Source organism: Antechinus flavipes, chromosome 3, assembly GCF_016432865.1.
Source record: "Antechinus flavipes isolate AdamAnt ecotype Samford, QLD, Australia chromosome 3, AdamAnt_v2, whole genome shotgun sequence".
NCBI classification, from domain to species: Eukaryota; Metazoa; Chordata; class Mammalia; order Dasyuromorphia; family Dasyuridae; genus Antechinus; species Antechinus flavipes.
Window position 1 is genome coordinate 58,012,289 of NC_067400.1, and position 27,473 is coordinate 58,039,761.

At 33.4% G+C, this 27,473-nt stretch overlaps 1 protein-coding gene across 2 annotated transcripts in view; it reads left to right on the plus strand.

The window, feature by feature from the left end:
* The window catches only part of CUL3 (cullin 3), a 104,968-nt gene that overhangs the window by 31,636 nt on the left and 45,859 nt on the right, over positions 1-27,473 (plus strand). The window contains exons 2-3 of one of the 2 annotated variants that reach the window (XM_051983447.1): positions 864-1,061; positions 22,889-23,002. In XM_051983447.1, the coding sequence (XP_051839407.1) occupies positions 864-1,061; positions 22,889-23,002 (312 nt within the window). Of the gene's footprint in view, positions 1-863; positions 1,062-22,888; positions 23,003-24,627; positions 24,742-27,473 lie in introns of both variants that reach the window. The other variant, XM_051983448.1, reaches the window with a different exon arrangement.

Genomic DNA, 27,473 nt, shown 5'->3' on the forward strand with positions numbered 1-27,473 from the left:
CGCGCATATGCATGCGCGTGTGCATGGGCATGTTGTTGTGCATGTACTACCCCATTAGATTGAAAGCTCCTTAAAGGCAAGAAATGTCTTTGGCTCTTTTTATATCCTTAGCTCTTAGTACAGTGCCTAGCACACAATTGTTCATTCTTCATTTTTTGAAGAGGATTAGTGACATCACAAGGTGATATTTTGACTTGCATGTGAATGGGATTTAAGTGAGGCAGAGTTGCACAGTCTTCAGCATCTCTCTCTCTCTTTCTCTTCCCGAGTCATCAAAGCCCAATAGTGAGAGAGAAGTCAGAACAGTAGGTGGAAAGTCCAAGATGCAGTGGATGACCTTGGTATCTTCCATATATGACTGAGCTCTAAGCACACCATAGCACCTATGTCAGCTGATTTTCATTTCAACTGGAACAAATGGGCTTATCAGCCCATTTAGCTCAGGGATGCTTTCACATGCTTGGTGTTAGTATCGCCCAATGGCTTTAAAGCCCATCAGTTATTCTTAACCTGGTTAAGCCCATCTGCCGAAACAATTTACTGAAGTGTGACTAGTGTACTACAGCTTCTTGGAGCCACAGGTGAGAGTGGGTGAGGTGGGCACCAAATGTGGATGAGCAGCACTCAAAAGGGCTCAGCAAGTCCTCACATCAGAGTTACTTTAATCATCCCTGAATATCCTATATAACCCTAGGATGTAGTAGGTGCTTAATAAATGCTTAATGATTGAATTATTCTTGACTAGTCATTTTTAGCTAATTTTGTTCTGTAAGAACAAATTTGTTTCTGTATTTCACAATACTGTGACTGATTCAAATAAAGCTAATTCCTTTTCTTTATATCTTTTTTCTTGGATATTACAGATGACCATGGATGAAAAATATGTAAACAGCATTTGGGATCTTCTGAAAAATGCAATCCAAGAGATCCAGCGTAAGAATAACAGTGGTCTTAGTTTTGAGGAGCTGTATAGAAATGCATATACTATGGTTTTGCATAAACATGGAGAAAAGCTCTACACTGGACTAAGGGAAGTTGTTACTGAGCACCTCATAAATAAGGTATCTATAATTTTTAAAGACTTGATTTTTTTTTTTTAATATTAAAGCTTTTCATTTTTCAAAACATATACATGGAAAATCCTGTAACATTAGCCCTTGCAAAATCCTGTGTTTCAATTTCCTCCCCTTCCCCCATATCCTCCCTAGATGGCAAGTAGTCCAATATATGTTAAACATGGTAGAAATATGTTAAATCCAATATATGTATACATATTTATACAATTATTGTGCTGCACAAGAAAAAAAGAAAAGCAAAATAGAATGCAAGCAAATAACAACAAAAAGAGGCAAACTGTTTTCCTCCTTTAGAAATTTGTTTTCATTGTATACTGACAGTCTATAGAAAGTTTTTCTTTAATGTGAAACTTCATTAATTCAGTGCCTACTTATTTGTAATGAACAATCTTTTTGATGGTAGTTGTGATAATGCTATTTGTATTATCTTTGTAGAAGGGGTTTGCTAAGCAATGTAAAAGTATAAAGACTAAGGGGAATTATGGTTACTTGAGAGAATAACGTTTTCAAGTACCTTAGAAGTGATTGTTTACTAAACAGGCTGTCTGATACTTCTAGACTAGAGCACTAAAAAGTTAAGTGATGTCTTACCCAAATTCACACAGTCATATATGTACCCATGACTTTCTGGCTTTGAGGCTAAGTGCTATGCTTTAGGATTAACTCCCCTCCCCCCCAAAAAAAAATTAGAAAGAAAAAGAAAAGAATGATTTTATGTTGTAATTGGGGACTAAGATATGTGTTTCAATAAATAAGTGCAATGTAGTTTGAGAGAAAAGAAAGCAATAGTAGTTAAGTGGTAAAGTGCTGTTAGAGAGATCTTCCAAGAGGAGCTTTATAACACCTGAACTGAGTCTTAAAAGGAAGAAAAGGATTTCAATAGATAAATTAGAAAACAGCCGTCATTTATTTATTTATTTTGAAAGCATAGCCCTAAACTATAATATTTAGGGATTGAATTGAATATTTTCTGAAGACCTGTTTTCTAGTATAAGAAACTTATTCTGCACACTGGATGTGGTGTAAAAGTTACCAAGAAATGTAAAGAAGTACTGTGGCTTCAGAGAAGGGCAGTAGCGTAGACTTTGGTTTAACTTCTGCATCCAATATTTACTTATCCTCTCTGTGTCTTAGGGTCTTCATTTATAAAATTGGTCCATCATTTTCATTACCAGCCTCGAAGGATTTTTTTTTTTTAAAGCTTTTTTTTTTTACAGCTTTTTATTTACAAATATAAGCATAGGTAATTCCCCAGCATTGACAGTTGCAAATCCCCTTGTTCCAATCCTTTCCCTGCCTCCTCCCACCCCCTCTCCCAGACAGCAGGCTGACCAACAAATGCCAAATATGTCAAATACAACATATGCATATATATCCAAACAGTTATTTTGCTGTATAAAAAAAGAGTCAGACTTTGAAATAGTGTACAATTAGCCTGTGAAGGAAATCAAAAATGCAGGTGGACAAAAATAGAGGGATTGGGAATTCTATGTAGTGGTTCATAGTCATCTCCCAGAGTTCTTTCCCTGGGTATAACTGGTTCAATTCATTACTGCTCTATTGGAACTGATTTGTTTCATCTCATTGTTGAAGATGGCCATGTCCATCAGAATTGATCAAAGAATTCCTGTAAGGAAAGTGCTTTATAAACCTTTACAGATTATATGCATATTTATTGTCATTGTTATAAATGGCTTATCTATTTGATTTGGAGAAGTAAAGCAATATGGTTTCTGAATCCAAATTTAGAAAAAGAGATCACAATGTAATTTTAACTTTTCCTTGGAAATTGTTTGTCAGCCATTCCAGGTTACATGGAGACATTTCAGTGCAGTGTCTGCTATTTGAAAAAGAGGATACAGTCCTAGAATTTATAGGTTCTTCATGATATGATTTTTAGAACTTGGGCAACAAGGATGGGCAGCATCCTTTATGGACCTTATACTAGGTTAGTAAACCAAGGTGGCAGTTCTAATTCACTGCTTGCTAGGGAGTTTGCTGGTTTTGATTTGGGGGGCCTCGGTGCTTGAGAGAATTAATGTCTCTGCAGTTATTTTCCTTTAATTGGACATTGATAGAAATGACTGTCGGGTCAATAACTTTCATAATTCAGCTATAAGGTAGACACCATTGTCAGGGATACAAAGAAATATAAGACTTTAAGCCTGCTTTCTAGAGCAAAGCTTCTTAAACTGTAGTTCATAACACATGTGGGAATTGCCTAAAAAATTGGTCAATACTAAAAGCAGCAACCAAAAATTAATTGAAAATCAAACACATAATGAATCTAGGTGGCAGCACTTGCCTTTGGTGCATTGTGTAATTTCAATATAGTCTTGGCTCTGAACACACAACATGACCGCTTTATATATTGCATCCATGAATGCTACCAGAAACACCTTGGCTCAGATTTAGGTTGCATGATAATTTCTTGGGTGAAGAGGGGTCGTCAGTGGAAAAAGTTTTAAGAAGCTGTTTTAGAGCATACTTTTTATTGACAGAACACATGCCAGGGTAATTTTTTACAACATTATCCCTTGCACTCACTTCTGTTCCGATTTTTTCCCTCCCTCCCTCACCCCCTCCCCTGCCGATGGCAAGCAGTCCTATACATGTTAAAATGTCACCGTATATCCTAGATACAATATATGTTTGCAGAACTGAACAGTTCTCTTGTTGCACAGGAAGAATTGGATTCAGAAGGTAAAAAAAAACAAACAAACATGCAAACAATTTACATTCATTTCCAGTGTTCTTTCTTTGGGTGTATCTGCTTCTGTCCAAGATTGATCAATTGAAACTGAGTAGATCTTCTCTTTGTCAAAGAAATCCACTTCCATCAGAATACATCCTCATACAGTATCGTTGTTGGAAGGATATGGTGATCTCTTGGTTCTGCTCATTTCACTTAGCATCAGTTCATGTAAGTCTCTCCAATGATGTATTCATCCTGCTGGTCATTTCTTACAGAACAATAATATTCCATAACATTCATATACCACAATTTACCCAACCATTCCCCAATTGATGGGCATCCATTCATTTTCCAATTTCTAGCCACTACAAACAGGGCTGCCACAAACATTTTGGCCCATACAGGTCCCTTTCCCTTCTTTAGTATCTCTTTGAGGTATATACACAATTTGATAACTTTTTGGGCATAATTTCAGATTGCTCTCCAGAATGGGTTGGATTCATTCACAACTCCACCAACAATGCATCAGTGTCCCAATTTTCCTGCATCCCCTCCAACATGAAATATGAATATTAATGATAACTAGCATTTATATCCTGCTTTAAGGTTTACATTTGAACTTCATTGACCCTGTGAGATGGTTGCTATTATAATTGCTATTTTACAGATGAGAAAACTGAGACTGAGAGGTTAAGTGACTTGAGTAGGTTTATATAATGCCAACAGCAGATTTGAACTCTGACCTTTTGATTTTAAGTCTAGCTTTCTATCTACTTTGCCAGCTAAGCACATTAAAAGTCAAGTGGTAATTCCAGGCGATATTTAGAGTCCTAAATGGGCAGTATAAATGATGCTATAGTAATCCTAGAAAGAGAGAGATTGGTAGGAAGTCAGCTATGTCTCACATTTTGTCGTTCAGTTGTGTCCAATTCTTTGTAACCTCATTTGAGGTCTTATTAGCCAAGATACCGGAGTGGCTTGCCATTGCCTTCTCGGGCTCATTTTACAGATGAGGGAACTGAAGCAGATACATTTAAGTGACTTGCCCACGGTCTCACAGCCCCTAAGTATCTGAGGCCAGATTGGAATTCCTGAAGAGGAGTCTACCTGACTCAGTCCCGCCCCTGCTCTGTTCACCATGCCATCTATCACCAATGACTCCCTTCTCCATTCCTTTTTTCCCTCTTTTCTCCTCTGGTCTCCTTCCTTAACTGCACCAGCTTCCCTGGTTATCTTTAAGACTCGGCAGAAATCCCATCTATTCTTTATCTCATTCTTCTGATTTTCTACCCTTTATTCAGGTTTTCATTTGAAAACAGCCTTGGTGGAGTCACTGTTATTTTTTTTAATTGTTATTTTTAAATAACAGCTTTTTATTTTCAAAATGTATGCAAAGATAGTTTTCAACATTCATCTTTGTAAAACCCTGTGTTCTCCCTTCTTTCCCTTTACCCCCTCTAAACAGCGAGTAATCCAATATATATTAAACATGTACAATTCTTCTACATATTTCCACACTTGTCATGCTGCACAAGAAAAATCAGATGAAAAAGGAAATTAAGCAAATGAAAAATATGATAATATTTTGTTGTGATTCACATTAAGTCTCCACAGTCCTCTATCTGGAGGCAGATGACTCTCTCCATCGGAAAAGTCCATTGGAGTTTGCCTAAGTCACTTCATTGTTAAAAAGAGCCCATGCCTAGCAGAATTGACTTGCTGTGAACTGATTGGGAACAGCAATTCATTTGATCTTTGTGGTCTGGTTTCACTATGGATTTAATGATTGAGTTTGCCAGGTCATTTTGAGGTCTGTATATATAGTATGGAAATTTGTTGTATGTTAATCATTTAAAGAATATAAATTTCTGGCACATAATTCTAGTAACCACATCAAATTTGCAAGGTACTTAGTAGGTACCAAATTTTTGTGAGAGGCACCCTTGAATCCAAGAACACTATGGTTCAAGTTTACCCTGTGACACATACTAGCTGTACTGTCCTAGGAAAGCCACTTAACCTTAATCTCTTAGTACTTCAGGAACTCTCTAAGGCAGTAAGTTGTAGAGAAATGGTCAACATATATATTGGTAACTTTAGTTTGCTCACTTTTGAATTCCATATATCAATGAATTCATGCAGTGTTTTTTTTTTTTTTATCATTTCTGATGTTATGTTGGGAATAGTAGGAGATAGATTTCAAAGATTGGCGTTAGATTGTGGAAAATAGTGAATACCAATCTAAGGAACATGAATTTCATCCTATTACTAATTGAGATTTTTAAATGAAGAATTCAAAGACTCATTTTACTAACATAAATACTCAAAGACAGAAACTACCAGGAAAACTAGAAAACAATCTAGCAAAGATTAGCTATAAAGCAACCTCTTAAGCTGTATACCTATACAAAGTTAGTAAAGAAGAAAAAACTTCGACATTATGGATTGGGGAAGAGTTCAGAAAACATAATTTTGTATGCATAAAATTAAAAAACAAAAAAAACTTTTGAACAAGAGAAACCAGTGCAGCTAAAAACTAGAAGAGAGATGGGTAATGGGGGGGGGGGGGATCTTTTCAGTAAGTTTCTCACATAAAGTTCTTCTATCTAAGAAATATGAAGAACTTATTCAAATATATAAGAATCACAAAAATTTTCTAATAAGTTGGCAGAGGACATGATGAGACAGTTCTCAGGGAAGAAATTCAGGGTCCCCTGAACATGTAAAAAAATTTTCCAAATCACTAATAATTAAAGGAAGGCAAATTGAAGTGTAAGATTCTACTTTATATGTTCAACTGACATTGTTATAAAGAATATAGGAAATGTAACAAGTTTTGAATTTTGAATTACACTCAAATAATACTCAAAATGATGCTAAACTGCATACTTTTTGACTCACTAATCCCATTTAGTACTTACTGCGTGTACCCCCAGCCAGATCAAAGCAGAAAAAAGGACCTATTGGGACAGTAATTTATAATAGCTATTTTTGTTGTAGCAAAGAACTAGAAACAAAGGAGATAGCTATCAATTGAGAAATGGCTAAACAAATTATAGCATATCAATTTATTAAAATATTACTGTACCATAAGAAATGATGAAAGAAATGATTTCAGAGAAACCTGAGAAGACTTAATTGAACAAAATGATGTGATCAGAACTAGAATGATGCATACACTAACGTTTCATTTTTTTTGAATGTTTTATTTTTTTCCCAATTGCATATAAAAACAGTTTTGAAAAAAAATTTTCTAGATTTTTGAGTTCCAATTTTCTCTCTCATTGAAGCAGTAAACAATTTGACTTAGTTATACATGTAACAACAGCATCTTAAAGAAAACAACATTGAAAGATTAAGAACCCTGAACAATTCAATCATTTATAAAAAGGTCTTCCTTGTCCTGATAGCAGATCATGGGACTCAAAGGTGCAGAATGAAATATATATTGTCAGACATAGTCAAAATTTGTTTTGCTTGATACTACATATTTTTAAACAGTTTTTGTTGAGGGTGTTTTTTGATGGGGGTAAGTGAAAGAGAGTGAGAAGCTAGAGACAGGGTAGCACATTCCCTTTCAAAAAAAGACATAGAATGTAAAGAAAAGAAAGTAATTGAGCTTTTGTTTATTTTATTTTATATATATATATATATAAAATTTTATAATAACTTTATATTGACAGAATCCATGCCAGGGTAATTTTTTTTTACAACATTATCCCTTGCACTCGCTTCTATTCCGATTTTTCCCCTCCCTCCCTTCACCCTAGATGGCAAGCAGTCCTATATATGTTGGATATGTTGCAGTATATCCTAGATACAATATATGTTTGCAGAACCGAACAGTTCTCTTGTTGCACAGGGAGAATTGGATTCAGAAGGTATAAATAACCCGGGAAGAAAAACAAAAATGCAGATAGTTCACATTCGTTTCCCAGTGTTCTTTCTTTGGACGTAACTGCTCCTGTCCATCATTTATCAATTGAAACTGAGTTAGGTCTCTTTGTCAAAGAAATCCACTTCCATCAGAATACATCCTCATACAATATCTTTTTTTTTTTTAATTTAAATTTTATTTTATTTAATAATAACTTTGTATTGACAGAATCCATGCCAGGGTAGTTTTTTACAACATTATCCCTTGCACTCGCTTATGTTTCCTTTTTTTCCCCTCCCTCCCTCCACACCCCTCCCCCCCCAAGATGGCAAGCAGTCCTATATATGTTAAATATGTTGCAGTATAGCCTAGATACAATACATATTTGCAGAATCGAACAGTTCTCCTGTTGCACAGGGAGAATTGGATTCAGAAGGTAAAAATAACTCGGGAAGAAAATCAAAAATGCAAATAGTTCACATTCATTTCCCAGTGTTCCTTCTCTGGGTGTAGCTGTCTCTGTCCATCATTTATCCATTGAAACTCAGTTAGGTCTCTTTGTCATAGAAATCCACTTCCATCAGAATACATCCTCATACAATATCGTTGTCGAAGTGTATAATGATCTCCTGGCTCTGCTCATCTCACTTAGCATCAGTTCATGTAGGTCTTTCCAAGCCTCTTGTATTCATCCTGCTGGTCATTCCTTACAGAGCAATAATATTCCATAACATTCATATACCACAATTTACCAAGCCATTCTCCAATTGATGGGCATCCATTCATTTTCCAGTTTCTAGCCACTACAAACAGGGCTGCTACAAACATTTTGGCACATACAGGTCCCTTTCCCTTTTTTAGTATCTCTTTGGGGTACAAGCCCAATAGAAACACTGCTGGATCAAAGGGTATGCACAGTTTGATAACTTTTTGGGCATAATTCCAGATTGCTCTCCAGAGTGGTTGGATTCGTTCACAAGTCCACCAACAATGCATCAGTGTCCCAATTTTCCTGCATCCCCTCCAACATTCATCATTATTTTTTCCTGTCATCTTAGCCAATCTGACAGGTGTGTAGTGATATCTCAGAGTTGTCTTAATTTGCATTTCTCTGATCAATAGTGATTTGGAACACTCTTTCATGTGAGTGGTAATAGTTTCAATTTCATCATCTGAAAATTGTCTGTTCATATCCTTTGACCATTTATCAATTGGAGAATGGCTTGATTTCTTGTAAATTAGTCAGTTCTCTATATATTTTGGAAATGAGGCCTTTATCAGAACCTTTAATTGTAAAGATGTTTTCCCAGTTTGTTGCTTCCCTACTAATCTTGTTTGCATTCGTTCTGTTTGTACAAAGGCTTTTTAATTTGATATAATCAAAATTTTCTATTTTGTGATCAGTAATGGTCTCTAGTTCATCTTTGGTCACAAATTTCTTTCTCTTCCACAAGTCTGAGAGATAAACTATCCTTTGTTCCTCTAATTTATTTATAATCTCGTTCTTTATGCCTAGGTCATGGACCCATTTTGATCTTATCTTGGTATATGGTGTTAAGTGTGGGTCCTTGCCTAATTTCTGCCATACTAATTTCCAGTTATCCCAGCAGTTTTTATCAAATAATGAAATCTTATCCCAAAAATTAGAATCTTTGGGTTTGTCAAACTAGATTGCTATAGTTGACTACTCTGTCTTGTGAACCTAACCTTTTCCACTGATCAACTAATCTATTTCTTAGCCAATACCAAATGGTTTTGGTGACTGCTGCTTTATAATATAATTTTAGATCTGGTACAGCTAGACCACCTTCATTTGATTTTTTTTTTCATTAATTCCCTTGAGATTCTTGACTTTTTGTTGTTCCATATGAATTTTGTTGTTATTTTTTCTAAATCATTAAAATATTTTCTTGGAAGTCTGATTGGTATAGCACTAAATAAATAGATTAGTTTAGGGAGTATTGTCATCTTTATTATATTCGCTCGGCCTATCCAAGAGCACTTAATATTTTTCCAATTATTTAAGTCTGACTTTATTTGTGTGGAAACTTTTTTGTAATTTTGCTCAAATAATTCCTGACTTTCCTTTGGTAGGTAGATTCCCAAATATTTTATGCTATCAACAGTTATTTTGAATGGAATTTCTCTTTGTATCTCTTGCTGTTGGATTTTGTTGGTGATGTATAAAAATGCTGAGGATTTATGGGGATTTATTTTGTATCCTGCTACTTTGCTAAAATTATGAATTATTTCTAATAGCTTTTTAGTAGAATCTCTGGGGTTCTCTAGGTTTACCATCATATTATCTGCAAAGAGTGATAGTTTGGTTTCCTCATTGCCTATTCTAAGTCCTTTAATCTCTTTCTCGACTCTTATTGCAGAGGCTAGGTTTCTAATACAATATTGAATCATAATGGTGATAGTGGGCAACCTTTGAGCTTTTGTTTATAAATGCATAGAGTAGAATGCCAGAAAAAAGTGGAGACAAGTAGAGCAGCTTTGAAGACTGTACGTCAAATTTTAAGTTGTATATATTTAGGACTTCTAGTTTCATGTACAGTCCTTTCTGTTCTAAGTATATATGGAAATGCCTTCCTCTTATATCGAAGGTCAGACTTTTTTTTAAATAGTGCAGTTGCTGGCCATTGGAAGTTTTTTTTATTTTTGCTTTAAGAAAAGATAATGATGGCAAAAAATATAGTATTTTAGAAATACACTACTGCCAATTTAGTATAGCATTAAGTTTGAATGTGTAGAAAGTTGAGAGACCAGCAATGAACCTCTTAAACTACTTTAATTTTAATACTCAAAAGGAGATTTTTAAAACTGAGAGGTCTTAAAAATGATGATCTAGTGTAAAATTCTTTTCCCCTATCTCCAACTGAAGAAATTATTGTGTTTCATATGGTGATAAAATATTCAAATGAAACCGTTAGGAGGTAATCGGTGGTTTGGGAATAGAACTGGAAAGAAAAGTCTTAGATTTGGCATCTCTTTGCAAGAAGTAATCCTTGGTGGGTGAGAGAGAGAGAGAGAGAGAGAGAGAGAGAGAGAGAGAGAGAGAGAGAGAGAGAGAGAGAGAGAGAGAGAGAGAGTGTGTGTGTGTGTGTGTGTGTGTGTGTGTGTGTGTGTGTGTGTGTGTGTATGTATTTTGGACCATGATTCAATTGGTCAGAATCCATACTTAGGAATGATTGGGAAGAAAGTTATTTTCCACTAAGAATTTTGATTATGAAAAAGAATTGTCTAAGTAGATGGGACAACAAATTTAATCAAAGACTTTTCAAGTATAGTGAACCCCACCCCATCTTTTGTTTTCTAATAGTTTTTTTATTTTAAAGTTTTGAATTACTTGGTTTTTGGCATCTTCATTTCCAAAGATATTTTTCTTCTTTTCTTATACCTAGCAAGCCATTTTTTAAAACAAAGAACAAAAAGAGACAATTTAGTAAGAGGGACCAACACATCAACTAAATTTCATAGTATATGCAATATTTCACATCCTTCATTTTCATCTCTTTTCCAGGACCTACCAAATCTAATAATTGCAAAGTTTTTGGTTTCATTTTTATTCATTTTACATTGTATTATTTTAGTCACGTATATTATATCACTCCCAAGTTTTCCCCTGCTTCTCTTAATTCTTCATATGAATTTGTTCTTGTGCCATCATAATATTCCATTATGCTAGATTGTAAATTACTGGAGGTCAGAGGCAATTTTTGTCTTGTATACTAAGAACTTCGCTTAATGCCTGAACTTAAGGGATGTTTAATAACTATGAAAATTTCCAGTTCTTTACTCCTGACAAAAAAGAGCTTTTATAAATATTTTGGACCTTTATTCAAATCTTTAATCTTCTTGGGGTACACACACACACACACACACACACACACACACACACACACTCTTATATAATTATTGATTATGATGTTAGAATAGGCATCAGGCTTCTATAAAGTCAAGATATCTATATTGATATTTTCAGAGAAAGTCTAGAACTAGAGTTCTTAACCTAGGTTTTTCAATTATAATTGGTTTCCTTCCCTCTGTTTTATTTTGTACATTTAAAAATAATTTTTCTCATAATGTTTAGACTGCTGGGGTGGGGATGGGGGTCTATGATAGACACAAGGTGAAAAACTCCTAGAACATGTGTCTAATAAGTGTGTGTTTTTTTAATTGAATTGGATTTAGTTTCGGTCAATTATATATCTCCTTATCCATTTGTTGCTTCTCAAGGAAGCTAAGAAGCTTAAGAAAGGTAGCCAGCCATATTTGTTAATTTTAGAATAACTGAGTTTTATAATGTTGTATTTTAAAGTGTCACTATCAACGATTCTGCCATTTCAATTGGAGTATGCTTGTTTTTTTTAGCTTATTTTTTATTGCTTTTGTTTATATACCACCTTCATTCTAAATCTCTCCCTTTCCCACCCAGTAAGCCATATGCTTTAACAAAGATGAAAAAAAGAAAGTGAAAGAACACGGTACAGCAGAACCAACTGTTGAATCATCCTGTCTGAAATAGAACCCTCTACTTTCCCCACTTTAAAGGAAGAGAGGGAAACTACAGATAATGTTCTCTAAAAGCACTTGGAGTACTTTTAGATTTAAATTTTTTTTTTTAAATTTTAAACTTTTAAAACTTTTTTTTAAAAAAGGTGGTGCTTATCCTCATATACTACAAAATATAGCAGCACTTTTTGTAATAGCTAGGAATTGGAAATAGAGCAGATAGCCATCAGTTGAGCAATGACTAAACAGATTGGTAAGAATATATATAAGAAATTATGTAGGTGATGAATACAGAAAAGCATGGAAAGGTCTATATACACTGGTGCAGACTGAAGTAAGTAGAACCAAGAAAACAATCACTACAATGATTGTGACAATGCAAATGGAAAGAACATTCACTAAAAAAGAAAGTCATTGTAACAAAATTAACAAGATCAAGCTGATTCAAATGAAGAGAAATGAGAGGACATCCTTAACCTAATCCATCCCACTTGGAGATGAGAAGTCTAGCATATATTGCACATATTTTTGGACTTTTTTAGTGAATCAGTTCATTGTGCTGACTGTTTTAATCATCTCTTTAAAAAAAAAAAAGATACTATTTGTTATTGGGGTGGTTTTCAGATGGTGAAGGATACTTAAGATGACTATGGCAATTAAAGAAACCTAAATATCAATAAAATGTTTTTAGCTTTTTTTTTTTTTAATGAAAGGTTATTTGAACGTATCAGTTACTAGTTGTAATCCATGTTTTCATTACATAAATGGCTATTCAACTGCCAGAAAATAAAGCAGTGAGCATGCCAACAGGCTTTCATCAAAAATGGGTTTCTTTCAGCAACTTAGTTTGCTTTTTTGATAAGATTATTAAACTGGCAAATGAAACTCACCTAGATTTTGGCAAAAATGTTTTGTGAAACATATACTACATTATGGAAAAAGAAGAGTGATATTGGCTAGATTATAGTATAATTAGTCGAATGTAGAACTATGTGTTACTTTAAATTTAATTTTCAGATCTACATTCTTTCCCTCCTACTTCCTCTACCCCGTGTCAAGAAATAAAGAAAAACAAAAGCCCTATTATAGTTATATACATGCATGCTTGTGTACATACAATCAAATCCCCACATTGACCATGTCCAAAATACAGTGCATACACAATACACATGTACATACATGCTACAAATGAATGCATGTGTTTCACTTTGTACTGAATTCATGCCTTCTCATCAGAAAGAGGTGGGTAAGGTAGCATCTTTCATCTCAAGTCTAATGAAATTAGGATCGCTTGTGTTGTTTTTCAAAGTTGTTAATCTTTATAGTATTGGTTTTTATAATACATGTTATTATAGTTAACATTTTAGATTAATATCCAATTAATGCTGGATCTGCTCACTTCATATTGCTTCGTTCATATAAGTTTTTTCAGGTTTTTCTAAAACTGTACTTTTCATCATTTTTTAAAATTTCATCATATATATATATATATATATAACTTGTTCAACTGTTTTCTGACGAATATCCCATCATCATACAATTCTTTGCTACCATAAAACGAGCTGCTTTAAATATTTTTATGTCTATAGGTCCTTTTCCTTTTCCTTGATCTCTTTAATGGTATAGATTGATTAGTAGTGTCACTTTGAGTTACAGTGTATGCAGTTTGATAGATTTTGAGCATAGTTCCAAATTACTTTATAGAATAACTAGAACAGTTCATAGATCTCTTTACAGTGCATTAATGTATATATTTTCCCACAGCTTCTCTGATATTTGTCATTTTTAAAAATCAACTTTTCCATCTGATGGATGTGAATAGAATCTCAGAGTTGTCTATCTTTGTATTTCTCTAATTGTTAGTTATTTAGAGTGAGGTTTTTTTGTGGCTATTGGTAGCTTGGATTTCTTGCTCTGAAAATTGCTTACTTTGAACAATTATTAACTGGGTAATGGCATTTATTATTTATTAATTTGAATTAATTTCCTTTATATCTTTATAAGAGATCTTAGAAATGAGAGTTATTACAGATACTCTCTTCCTTTTTCCCACCCTAATTGCATTGGCTTTACTTGTGCAAAATCTTTTTTTGTTTTATGTAATCAAAATTATCTTATTTTGCCATCTTATGATCTTTTGTAATTCGTGTTCGGTCATGAACTCATAACTTATTGATAAACTTGATTGCTTTCTCGTTTAATTTGTTTATGTTGCCATGATTGGAACTATATGAATGATGTGTAAGTAGTTATCAGTAGTTTGCTGTCTACAATGGAGTGCACTAGGTATCCAGATGCTACTTATACCTAATTTGCTGATAACAAGCTCTATTGTTAAGATAACATATAGGCAAGATTCAAAGGACCCTCACTTGATTCTGGAACTAGGAATAATGGGTAGATGTTGCCAAGCAGCACATTAAGGCTTGAAATCAGGAAAATCTTTTGAAATAATCGAATAATTGACATCTTAAAAGAAGTGCTGGGTATATTTTAGAAAGGATTTATTTTTATATATAGTTTGGTCTAGATGGTCATTGAAGCATTTTGCAATGTTCTTGCTTTGATAAATGACTAGATTGTGTATATCACATTTGTACTCTGAAATTAGGCTTAATAGTCAAGAATAGAAATGTCATCCTTATCATTACTCTCTTGAGGAAGACAAAACTCTATGTAATCATTTATCTGTTGTCTTTAAAGGGAATTACAATTCTATTTCAAAATTAACAGCTACTTCCACGCATCCTCTTAAAGTGAATTCTTTTTTATATTTTGGGCTATAGTTTTTGAAATTCTTTTTCTTTAGTTTATGGGAGAAGATGGATTATGCAACTATATATGTCATTGTTTTTTCTCCTATGCTTATAAGAATTAAAGCATCTGTTTTATTACTTAATTTTATCATTGTGCATACTGCTCTGTATTTGACTGTGCCAATTATTTTGTGATGTTTACCAGTCTTTACTTTGGTTAGATAAGTATTTATTACAGGTTTTGAGGGAGAAACATCATTCCACTTATCTGTACCTTTTTTTAACCAGACTAGCAAAAGGCCATTTTGCAATATGAAGATTGAGTAAAGTAAATGATAATTAGCCTGAAAAAGAAAAGACTTCACAGGGCCTTCAGATTAAACTTGGCTCTGGATAGCAGCAATAGCAAGAGTAGAAGAAAATATAGTCTTAATATAAGGTAAATTTTTTTTTGACAGAATTGTCCAAAAGAGGAAGCATTGGTTGTATTGTCTGCTCTCATTGTAGATTTTCTTTCTTTCTTTCTTTCTTTTTTTTTTTTTTATCATTTTGTCTTTTTATTTGCAAAATATACATAGGTAATTTTTTCAACATTGACCCTTGCAAAACCTTCTCTTCCAAATTTTCCTTACTTTCCCCTTACCCTTTCCCTTAGATGGCTACTACATGTTAAATATGTTAAATTATATGTTAAATCCAATATATGCACAGATATTTATGCAGTTATCTTGCTGAACAAGAAAAATTGGATCTAGAAAGAAGAAGAAAAAACCTGAAAGGAAAACAAAAAATGCAAGCAAACAATAACAGAAAGAATGAAAGTGTTATGTTGTGATCCACACTCAGTTCCCATAGTCCTCTCTCTAGGTGCAGTTGGCTCTCTTCATTACTGGACAGTTGAAACTGGTTTGAATCAACTCATTGTTGAAAAGAGTAATGTCCATCAGAATTGATCATCATATAGTATTGTTGTTGAAATATATAATGATCTCCTGGTCCTGCTCATTTCACTCAGCATCAGTTCTTGTAAGTCTCTCCAGGCCTCTCTGAAATCATCCTGTTGGTCATTTCTTTCTTTCTTTTTTTTTTTTTTTTTAATTTTTTTATTTTTAATTTTTTTTAACTTATTTTTTTTTAATTTTTATTTAATGATTACTTTATATTGACAACATTATCCCTTGCACTCGTTTCTTTTCCGATTTTTTTTCCCTCCCTCCCTCCACCCCCTCCCCTAGATGGCAAGCAGTCCTTTATATGTTGGATATGTTGCAGTATATCCTAGATACAATATATGTTTGCAGAACTGAACAGTTCTCTTGTTGCATAGGGAGAATTGGTTTCAGAAGGTATAAATAATCCGGGAAGAAAAACAAAAATGCAGATAGTTCACATTCGCTTCCCAGTGTTCGTTCTTTGGGTGTAGCTGCTTTTGTCCGTCATTTATCAATTGAAACTTAGGTCTCTTTGTCAAAGAAATCCACTTCCATCAAAATATGTCCTCATACAATATCGTTGTCGAAGTGTATAATGATCTCCTGGTTCTGCTCATTTCACTTAGCATCAGTTCATGTAAGTCTTGCCAGTCCTCTTTGTATTCATCCTGCTGGTCATTTCTTACAGAACAATAATATTCCATAACATTCATAAACCATAATTTATTCGGCCATTTTCCAGTTGATGGGCATCTATTCAAATGATTCATATGTATTTTGTATTCTTCAACTTTGCTAAAGTTGTGGATTATTTCTAATAGCTTTTTAGTTGATTCTCTGGGGTTCTCTTAAGAATTTACTGTAGATTTTCTAGCAAAGAGTGTGTGATTATTTTTTAGAAATGTAGTAGATGAGATTATGTTCAGAAATGGGTTAGACTAGATATGCCCTAAAATCCCTTCTAATGCTAATTTATTATTCAATGTGTATATGTTTGCACACATGCACATGGATGCTACATTTGTCTGTGCATCTCTATAATATTTTCAATGATTAGCAATTGTGGTTCCTTCACCAGATTGGGATTGTTAGCTCTTACTTACTTAGCCTTTTGGAAGGTTTTTTTGTTTTTCTTGGTACATTGAAGAATAAGTGTAGATGAGCTGAAAATTTTAGGAAGAAAGTGATTCAGGGGAAACTATATATACATTGTGACATACTGTCACATTATAAGCAATTTTAATTCTAAAACGCCAAACATTGTGCTTTCTTTCCTTTTTTTTTTAAGCACGACATAGCTAGCATCACACATGACAAAAATTGGTAACATTTTAACCTGTTTTTGATGGGAGGGCTAATTACAGAATCAGCTGTTAATATAACAGACCATCAAGTACTCAGAGCTCAGATGAAAATTTGTAAAATGCAAGAAAAAAAAAGTAGAAATTTTTCTTTATTTTCAAAATACACGCAAAGATAGTTTTCAACATTGCATCCTTGTAAAATTTTTGTGTTCCAAATTCTTCCTTCTTTTCCTCTACCTCCCTCCTTTGGACAGCATTTAATCCAATATAGGTTAAATATGTGCAGTTTTTCTAAACATATTTCCATACTTATGCTGCACAAGAAAAATGAGATGAAAGCAGGGAGAAGGGGAGATAAAAGAAAAGCAGCAAATAATAGAAAAGATAAACATACTGTGTTTTTATGCACATTCAATCCCAACAGTCTTCTTTATGGATACAGATGGCGCTCTCTCCATCACAAGCCGATTGGAACTGACCTGAATCGCCTCATTTTTTTTTTAATTGTTGCTGGTTTTATTTTTGTAGTTGAAATTTTAACTTAGTTTCTTTATTAGATGTGTGATCTTTTTTTTTTTTTTTTTGAAGCCTTTCATTTTCAAAACACATGCGTAGTTTTCAACATTACCCTTATAAAAACCTTGTGTTCCAATTTTTTTCCCCTCGATAGTAAGGAATCTGTGTTAAATATGTGCAGTTCTTTTATTCATATTTTTACAATTACATATTGCACAAGAGAAATCAGATCAAAAAAAGCAAAAAACGGAGAAAGAAAACAAAATGCAAGCAAACAATAAAAGTGAAAATACTATGATTTGATCCACATTCAGTCCCTACAGACCTCTCTTTGGATGTAGATGGCTCTCTACATCACAAGACCATTGGAACTAACCTGAATCATCTCACTGCCAAAAAGAGCCATGTCCTTCAGAATTGATCATCACATAGATTTGTTGTTGCTGAGTGCAACAATTTGTGTGTTTCTATGTGTTTGGTTCTCTTTACTTCCCTTTAGATCAGTTCATGAAGTTTCTCCAGGCCCTTCTGAAATCATCCTGATGATCATTTTTTATAGAATAATAATATTGCACAACATTTATGTACCATAATTTATTTGGCCATTCTCCAACTGATGGACGTTCCACTCAGTTTCCAGTTTCTTACCACTACAGAAAGGACTGCCACAAATATTTTTGCCCATGTGGATCCTTTTGCCTTTTTGATCTCTTTGGGATACAGGCCCAGTAGAAACACTGCTGGATCAAAGGGTATGCACAGTTTGATAGCCCTTTGGGGAAAGTTCCAAATTGCTCTCCAGAATTGTTGAATCAATTTACAACTCCACCAATAGGGTATTAGTGTCCCAATTTTCCCTTATCTCTCCAACATTCATCAATGTCTTTTCCTGTCATCTTAGCCAGTCTAAGAGTTTTGTATTGGTACCTCACAGCTGCTTAATTTGCATTTCTCTTATCAATAGGGATTTAGAGCTTTTGTTAATATAACTAGAAATGGCTTTAATGTCTTCATCTGAAAATTGTTCATAACCTTTGGCTATTTATCAATTGGAGAATAGCTTGTATTCTGATAAAGTTGAGTCAATTCCAGAAATTTTCCCCAGTTTTCTCCTTCCCTTCCAATCTTGGCTGCATTGGTTTTGTTTGTACAAAACTTTCCAATTTAATACAATCAAAATCATCCATTTTGCATTTCATAATAAACTCTAATTCTTCTTTGGCCACAAATTTCTTCCATCTCCACAGATCTGAGAGGTAGACTATATCTCGTTCTCCTAATCTGCTTAAAGTATCATGAACCCATTTCGACCTTATCTTGGTACGGGGTGTTAGGTGCTGGTCAGTGCCTAGTTTCACACCCTGATCTTATTGGGAATGCTTCTAGTCTATTCCCATTACATATGATGCTGGTCTTTAGAGTAAGAAACACCTGACTTGCAATACAGTTTAAGGCCATTAATAACTGTGACCTTGGACAAGTCATTTAACCTTTGGTTTTCTCAGTTTCCTCTACAGTAAAATAGAGATTATAACTCCTATCTTCCATAATTATTTTGAGAATTATATGAGGTAATATCTGTAAAGTGCTTAGTATCACACATGGCACCTTATAAGTGCTATAGAAATGTTTGTTCTCATCTTTTCTCACCCTTGTTCTAATTGGTATCAGAGATCAGAACTGACATGGATGGAAAATATAAGCAGTCACATCTGCACACCATATAAATTTTGGCCAGCCGTCTGTGTATTTATGACAGACAGTATAAATAGATGAACTAGGTCTGCCTAGAGTTAGAGAAGAAAAAAGACTTGTTCCTTTAGGAAATTGCAAGACTTTTTTTCCTACTCTAAACTTCCCATAAAAGCCCAATTTACCTATTTTTTTCAGTTCTTAAAAGTCTATGGCAGCAGGAAGTGGAATACTATTGTGTCCAAAGACCTAAAGTTGAATATCATGGAGAAGTATGATGTGTATATGAGCAGACTGCAACATGTAACCGATGAGGAACTTTTGTCATCAAGGGATTATATGCAAGTTATGATTGCATTTGGTAAGAGTGCAGGTTAATAGATGCATAGCCAGAGGGCCTCACTGGTACCTTTGTAATGCTGAAAGAAAGTGAGGAGGCTTCCAGAACTTTAGATAAACTCTTTATGGGGAACCTTTTGGTTAAAAAAAAAAAAATAGTTTTATATGATTATCTGGCATGCATGGATTTGATCTGCATTCTTGCAAGGAACTCTTGAAGTGATGAGAGCATAGATATTTAAGTATTAAAAAACAAGGGTACTATATTTTAGTTTTTTGAATGCCCACATCATGGACATTTTTGGCTATTTTTTTCCCCCTTAGTTACCAATATATCAGGTATGCTTGATAAGTCATCTTTTGTTCTTTTGGGGAAAGGGGTAATTAGTTGAAAGTACTCAATTTTCTTACAAGTGGTTATGTTTTTATAGGGTTGGGAGTTTTGTTTGTTTGTTTTTGTATTGGATCTGTCATTTTCTTGCTGTGGGGAATTCCCAATAAATAAATTACCAGTGGAAAACAGTGCTTACTTAAGAATGTCAGAGAGTTGCCTGAGTCATCGAAAGGTTATATACACTTAGAGATCAGAGATGGGATTTATGATTATTGAATTGTCATTGGGGATAATAGTAGAGCAATTTTAGTCTGAGGATTTTAATTTTTGAAAAGTATCTTATTTATGATTTTTGTTTAGAAGTATCATTTGCTCTTTCAACATAAAATTTCATTGCTGTTACATATTTGTGGTGTTCTTTTTTTTTTTTCCCCTAAAAATAATATGATGGTTCTCTGTGAGCAGGTTTCTTGGGAAGGTTTTCTGGAGGCAGCCTTAGTTTCAGTTCTAATCAGTAATCACTTCAAATACAGCCAGATATTAAAAGTTCAGGTCTTTATTACTTCCTCCAAAATTGCACGATTAGTTTTCCTGGTGGCCTATCTCCCTCCTTGGTTCCAAGCGCTCTTGCAGCTTCTCTGCCAGATTCTGCCTCTAGCTCAATTCGGACTCCTGGCAATCTTCTGAACTGACTGACTGACTGAAGCTCTTTTTATGCTCTTTTAGAGGTGTAAACTCAAAGGTTGACTCCTCCTCCAAGAGTGGGATGGGAGGTGTGAATTCACAAAGTTACAAAGTTAACTTTGTGTATCTCCGTATTTGTGAATTCTAGTGTGTGAGCTCTAATGTGTAAACTATTAAAGGTATAAACCCAAGCACACAAACATTGCTTCCATCAATTCCATTGAGTTATCACCTTGTTTCAATTTCTGGTTCATAATACATATTTTTAAAATAATTAATTTTTTTTTCCAAAAAGAGTCCAGTTGTACTGAATAGCTAAAAATTTCCTTTTAAACATGTTATTTTAATACTAAGTTAGCATCATACAATTAATTTTCTTCCTACCTTTTAGTTTTGATTTATTGTTGATTGATTGATGTCACTTAGTCAATGTTTATGAGTATGTGTATGTGTATGTTTGTGTATGTAAATGTAATTGTAAGTGGAGTGTTTTACAGAGCACAGGAAAAAAAATGGCTGAGCCACAGTATCTCTTAATTTAGAGAGGAATGGATCTTAAACCACAGATGTTATTTTGACCTCTGGTAACAAAGTTTGATTATATAATGTTGGAATATGTTCTCTTTAAAAAAATTTTTATAATAGCTTTTTATTTTTCAAAACACATGCAAAGGTAGTTTTAAACATTTACCCTTATGAAACCTATTGTTCCCTATTTTTCTCCCTTCCTCTTCTACCCTAAATAGCAAGTAATCTGGTATAGGTTAAACATGTGCAATTCTTCTAAACATGTTTCCACATTTACCATGCTGCATAAGAAAAATAAGATCAAAAAGAAAAAAATGAGAGGAAAAAAGCCCAAGCAAACAACAACAAAGGTGAAAATAATATGTTGTGCTCCAGTCAGTCCCTATAGTCCTCTAAATGCAGATATTTCTCTCCATCACAAATATATTTGAATTGGCAAAATATATTCTCTTATGAGCTATTGTGGTTGCTTCTACTTTTTATAGAAAGACAGACTTATTGTGTTATAGTAAAAAGATAAAAATGGATTGTACCCCTTTCCCTCTCCCTTTGTATTTCTTCTTATGTGTCAGATAAGGCTTGTTTTTGGAATCTGATAGTACCTTTTTTAATCAATTATAATTTGTAACCCTCAAATGATATTCTTGTATCTTTTACAAGATTATAAATTTAGAGCTTCTAGAAGTGAATAGGACCTTATATGCTATCAAACCCAGCCTCCTTATTTTGTACATGAGTGAACTGAGTCACAGAAAGGTTAAATGGTTTGCCCAGGGTCACACAGTTAAGTGTCTAAGGGGAATTTGAATCCACCGATCATTAAGTCCCCTTATCCACACTACTATCTCTTTCGAAAAATTGATTATGTATCAGGACTTCTTATTTATATACCCCCTAGTACTTCTCTAACTTGTCTCTTGATTTTTTTTCAGGATAGTCTTCTATTACTTTCTATTGTGTTAATTCTTGTTATTCCTTTATTCCTTCATCTTGAAACATTTGTCAGAATTTTTATTTTTTTAAATTGTAGTTCTAATTTTATCATGCTCGTTATATTTCATAATAAAATTGTTTTGTTCTTTAAAAGCACTCTCAGAGACTTGTATCTATTATAATTTATAACATTTTGCAATTTGCCATAACTTTATTTTGTGTTTAATTATTCTTTGCATGTTTATATGGCATATTATAAAGTTATTTGTTAAATGTTTCTAGTCCTGTTATGTTGTTGTAGAGAAAAAAGAAGTCCTCTCAATTCCATCAGATCAGACTTCTACCCCATCCTGCCCTGAAAATTTTACATTAAAAAAGATGAGAATACAGTATAACATAAGAGACTTAAAATATCAAGGCTCCCATATTTCTGACCTGGGCAAATTTTATCAAACTGAACTTTCTATAGATTGTTTTCTTTAAAAATGAATGTTGTTAAATTTTTCTTTTTCTTTCTTTCTTGCAGTGGGGTTTAAGTGACTTGCCTAGGGTCACACAGCTAGGAAGTATTAAGTATCTGAGGCCAGATTTGAACTCCCGTCCTTTTGACTTCAGGACTGGTGCTCTAACCACTGCACTACCTAGCTGCCCCTACTTTTTCTTTAATAAACCCTTCAGACTAAACTCGATCTTTTCTGTTGCAGGTGCGAGAAGATGTACTAAATTCGTTGAATAACAACTTTCTTCAAACACTAAATCAAGCTTGGAATGATCATCAGACAGCTATGGTGATGATTAGAGACATTCTAATGTATATGGTAGGTAGCAATTTTTTCAAGAGGGATGATAATTGTAAAATATAAAAATCTTTATATATATATATATATATATATATATATATATATATATAAATTTTATAATAGCTTTTTATTTTTCAAAACACATGCAAAGGTAGTTTTAAACATTTACCCTTATGAAACCTATTGTTCCCTATTTTTCTCCCTTCCTCTTCTACCCTAAATAGCAAGTAATCTGGTATAGGTTAAACATGTGCAATTCTTCTAAACATGTTTCCACATTTACCATGCTGCATAAGAAAAATAAGATCAAAAAGAAAAAAATGAGAGGAAAAAAGCCCAAGCAAACAACAACAAAGGTGAAAATAATATGTTGTGCTCCAGTCAGTCCCTATAGTCCTCTAAATGCAGATATTTCTCTCCATCACAAATATATTTGAATTGGCAAAATATATTCTCTTATGAGCTATTGTGGTTGCTTCTACTTTTTATAGAAAGACAGACTTATTGTGTTATAGTAAAAAGATAAAAATGGATTGTACCCCTTTCCCTCTCCCTTTGTATTTCTTCTTATGTGTCAGATAAGGCTTGTTTTTGGAATCTGATAGTACCTTTTTTAATCAATTATAATTTGTAACCCTCAAATGATATTGTTGTATCTTTTACAAGATTATAAATTTAGAGCTTCTAGAAGTGAATAGGACCTTATATGCTATCAAACCCAGCCTCCTTATTTTGTACATGAGTAAACTGAGTCACAGAAAGGTTAAATGGTTTGCCCAGGGTCACACAGTTAAGTGTCTAAGGGGAATTTGAGTCCACCGATCATTAAGTCCCCTTATCCACACTACTATCTCTTTCGAAAAATTGATTATGTATCAGGACTTCTTATTTATATACCCCCTAGTACTTCTCTAACTTGTCTCTTGATTTTTTTTCAGGATAGTCTTCTATTACTTTCTATTGTGTTAATTCTTGTTATTCCTTTATTCCTTCATCTTGAAACATTTGTCAGAATTTTTATTTTTTTAAATTGTAGTTCTAATTTTATCATGCTCGTTATATTTCATAATAAAATTGTTTTGTCCTTTAAAAGCACTCTCAGAGACTTGTATCTATTATAATTTATAACATTTTGCAATTTGCCATAACTTTATTTTGTGTATAATTATTCTTTGCATGTTTATATGGCATATTATAAAGTTATTTGTTAAATGTTTCTAGTCCTGTTATGTTGTTGTAGAGAAAAAAGAAGTCCTCTTAATTCCATCAGATCAGACTTCTACCCCATCCTGCCCTGAAAATTTTACATTAAAAAAGATGAGAATACAGTATAACATAAGAGACTTAAAATATCAAGGCTCCCATATTCCTGACCTGGGCAAATTTTATCAAATTGAACTTTCTATAGATTGTTTTCTTTAAAAATGAATGTTGTTAAATTTTTCTTTTTCTTTCTTTCTTGCAGTGGGGTTTAAGTGACTTGCCTAGGGTCACACAGCTAGGAAGTATTAAGTATCTGAGGCCAGATTTGAACTCCCGTCCTTTTGACTTCAGGACTGGTGCTCTAACCACTGCACTACCTAGCTGCCCCTACTTTTTCTTTAATAAACCCTTCAGACTAAACTCGATCTTTTCTGTTGCAGGTGCGAGAAGATGTACTAAATTCGTTGAATAACAACTTTCTTCAAACACTAAATCAAGCTTGGAATGATCATCAGACAGCTATGGTGATGATTAGAGACATTCTAATGTATATGGTAGGTAGCAATTTTTTCAAGAGGGATGATAATTGTAAAATATAAAAATCTTTATACATATATATATATATACATACGCACAAACTTTCCATTTCTATTCTTAAGATTTTATATTTCCTTATAAGTGGAAGTGTTGGTCTCCTTTTTTTTCCTGTAATTTGTGGTTCAAAATAAATTTTTTTTTTAAAATAGCTTTTTATTTTTCAAAATACATACAGATAGTTTTCAACATCCACCCTTGCAAAACCTTGTGTTCCATATTTTTTCTCCTTTCCTCCCCACCACCTCCACTGCCCTAGACAGCAAGTAATCCAATATAAGTTGAATGTGTGCCAATTCTTCTTCTTCTCCTCTTTCTTTCTCTGTCTTCCCATCTTTTTCTTCCTTTTTTAAAGAATTCATCTTTTTTTAAAATTAAAGCTTTTTACTTTCAAAACATATGCATGAATAATTTTTCAACATTAATCCTTGCAAAACCCTGTGTTCTGATTTTTCCCCTTCCTCCCCTTCCTCCCCTAGATGGCAAGTAATCCAATATACATTAAATATGGTAAAAATATATGTTAAATCCAATACATGCATACATATTTATACAATTATCTTGCACAAGTAAAATTAAATCAAAAAGGAAAAAATGAGGAAAAAATAAAATGCAAGTAAATAACAACAAGAAAGAGTGAAAATATGTATGTTGTGATCCATACTTAGTTCCCACAGTCCTCTCTCTGGGTATAGATGGTTCTCTTCATCACAAGATCATTGGAATTGGTCTGAATCATCTCATTATTGAAAAGTCAATTCTAAACATATTTCCACATTTATTATGCTGCACAAGAAAAATCAGATCAAAAAAAGGGAAAAATGAGTGAAAGAAAACAAGCAGACAACAACAAAAAAGGTAAAAATACTATGTTGTGATCCACATTCATTCCCCATAGTCTTGTTTCCTGGCTGTAGATGGTTTTCTCTATCCTAAGTCTATTGGAATTGGCCTGGAATCACTTCAGAATGTAAAATTCTTAGAAGATACTGGAAAAAAAAAATGGGGGTAAATACAGTATCTTAGTTCATACAAATTTTTTTATGCTGAACATTCAATTCAAAGTTCTTTAAGTGAAGGAAATTTTAGTTTTCCTATAATTTATATAGGTAGTTATTTTTAATATAGATGACTGACTTTGAAAAATTGCAGACTCAACATAGTTTATTTGCTCCTTTAGTGGTGCTTTTTCATGTTCTTAGAAAGAAACTAGTTTAAGTTAATAGTATTTTGAAAGTGTACTTGCATCCTTTATCATTTTCCCCCCACAGTAAAAATCCACTCCTGAAAAATATTTTTGTTTTTTTTCCCCATGTGTTTAATAAGATAAAATCTTTGGAAAATGTTATGTGTAAAGTAGACTACTTGATTAATATAAGGGAATTGAACTATCCATGATAAGCAGTTTTCTTTTGGATTACAGAATCGTATCATTGTGGTTATACACACATAAATTTCCTATATGATAAATTATCACAAGCCTGGTTGTGATACTCTTATCTTTATGTTGTAAAATGCAATTGGGTTGGAGCTAGAGGCTCTGTTGAAATGATAAGGATATTTGTTCACCAGGAGCTTCTTACTTACCCAGCTGGGTATATAATTTTTTAAAAAACTGACATTAATATAGCACTTTAAAGTTTTCAAAAGAATTTATATAGATTTTGTTTTTCTTAAGCTTTTCAAAAACCCTGTGAGGTAGATAGCAAAAGTAATACTTATATCCTGTTTTATAGATGGATGAAATGTAAGTTTCCAAAGTTCAAATGCCTTACCACTGGTCATGTAGATAGTAAAAGGAGTAGGATTTGAACTCTCATCATTTTAATTCTAAAACTGGCACTTTGTTGGTCACAACTTACTGTCTCTGAAACTTAGTAATTATATAGTACCCAAGCCCTATAATTTCTCTGTCACTTGGACATTCAGAGGATTTACTACAAAGTCGTAGATTTGTTTTGATCCTTATTGAAGGAATTCTATTTATGATGTCCTCAGGCTGATATTTCACAGGTCCTTGATATATTATAAAATTAATTCATCATAGTTTAGAGAAACAAAAATAATTGTAAATGCAGACTGATCTGATCAAATAACATACATTATTATTCCTTCTGTGTCTATTAAGCATACCAGTTTTCTCTCAAGACTTTGTAGTTTTAGCCATATTGACCCCAGGTATTAAAATGCAACATAAAAACAGATATTTCCATTTATTGATCTAAAGTTTTTCTTTTCTTTCTTCATTCTTCTTTGCCTGTCAGTAATCCATCTTCTGACAAGGGAAAACATGAATGAATAGTATGGATCTGCTCTTACTGGTGGTAGTAAGAATGTGATTATAGAAAAAAAAAGCTATATTATTTGGATGAAATTATATAAATACAATATAGCCAGTATCAGAGAGAGAACTGTTCTGTCTTTGGCCTCAATTTATTCTTATCTTCCTTTAATACCTGTTCCATTTTTTTTTCTTCTCTAGGCAGTAGCCTACTCATTTATTTTCCTCCCTTGCTTTCAGCAGAAAATCTTATCAAGTATTTCAGTGAAAAAAATAGTTGGAAAGTTCTCTACTAAAGGGAGAAGAAATGGTAACATGTGACTCGTGGATAGAAGAAAAGGTTTGGAATAGGTGCTGATGGGAATGGAATTAAGTAAATGAATGTGTATAGTGTAGTGAGGGCTCTTTTGA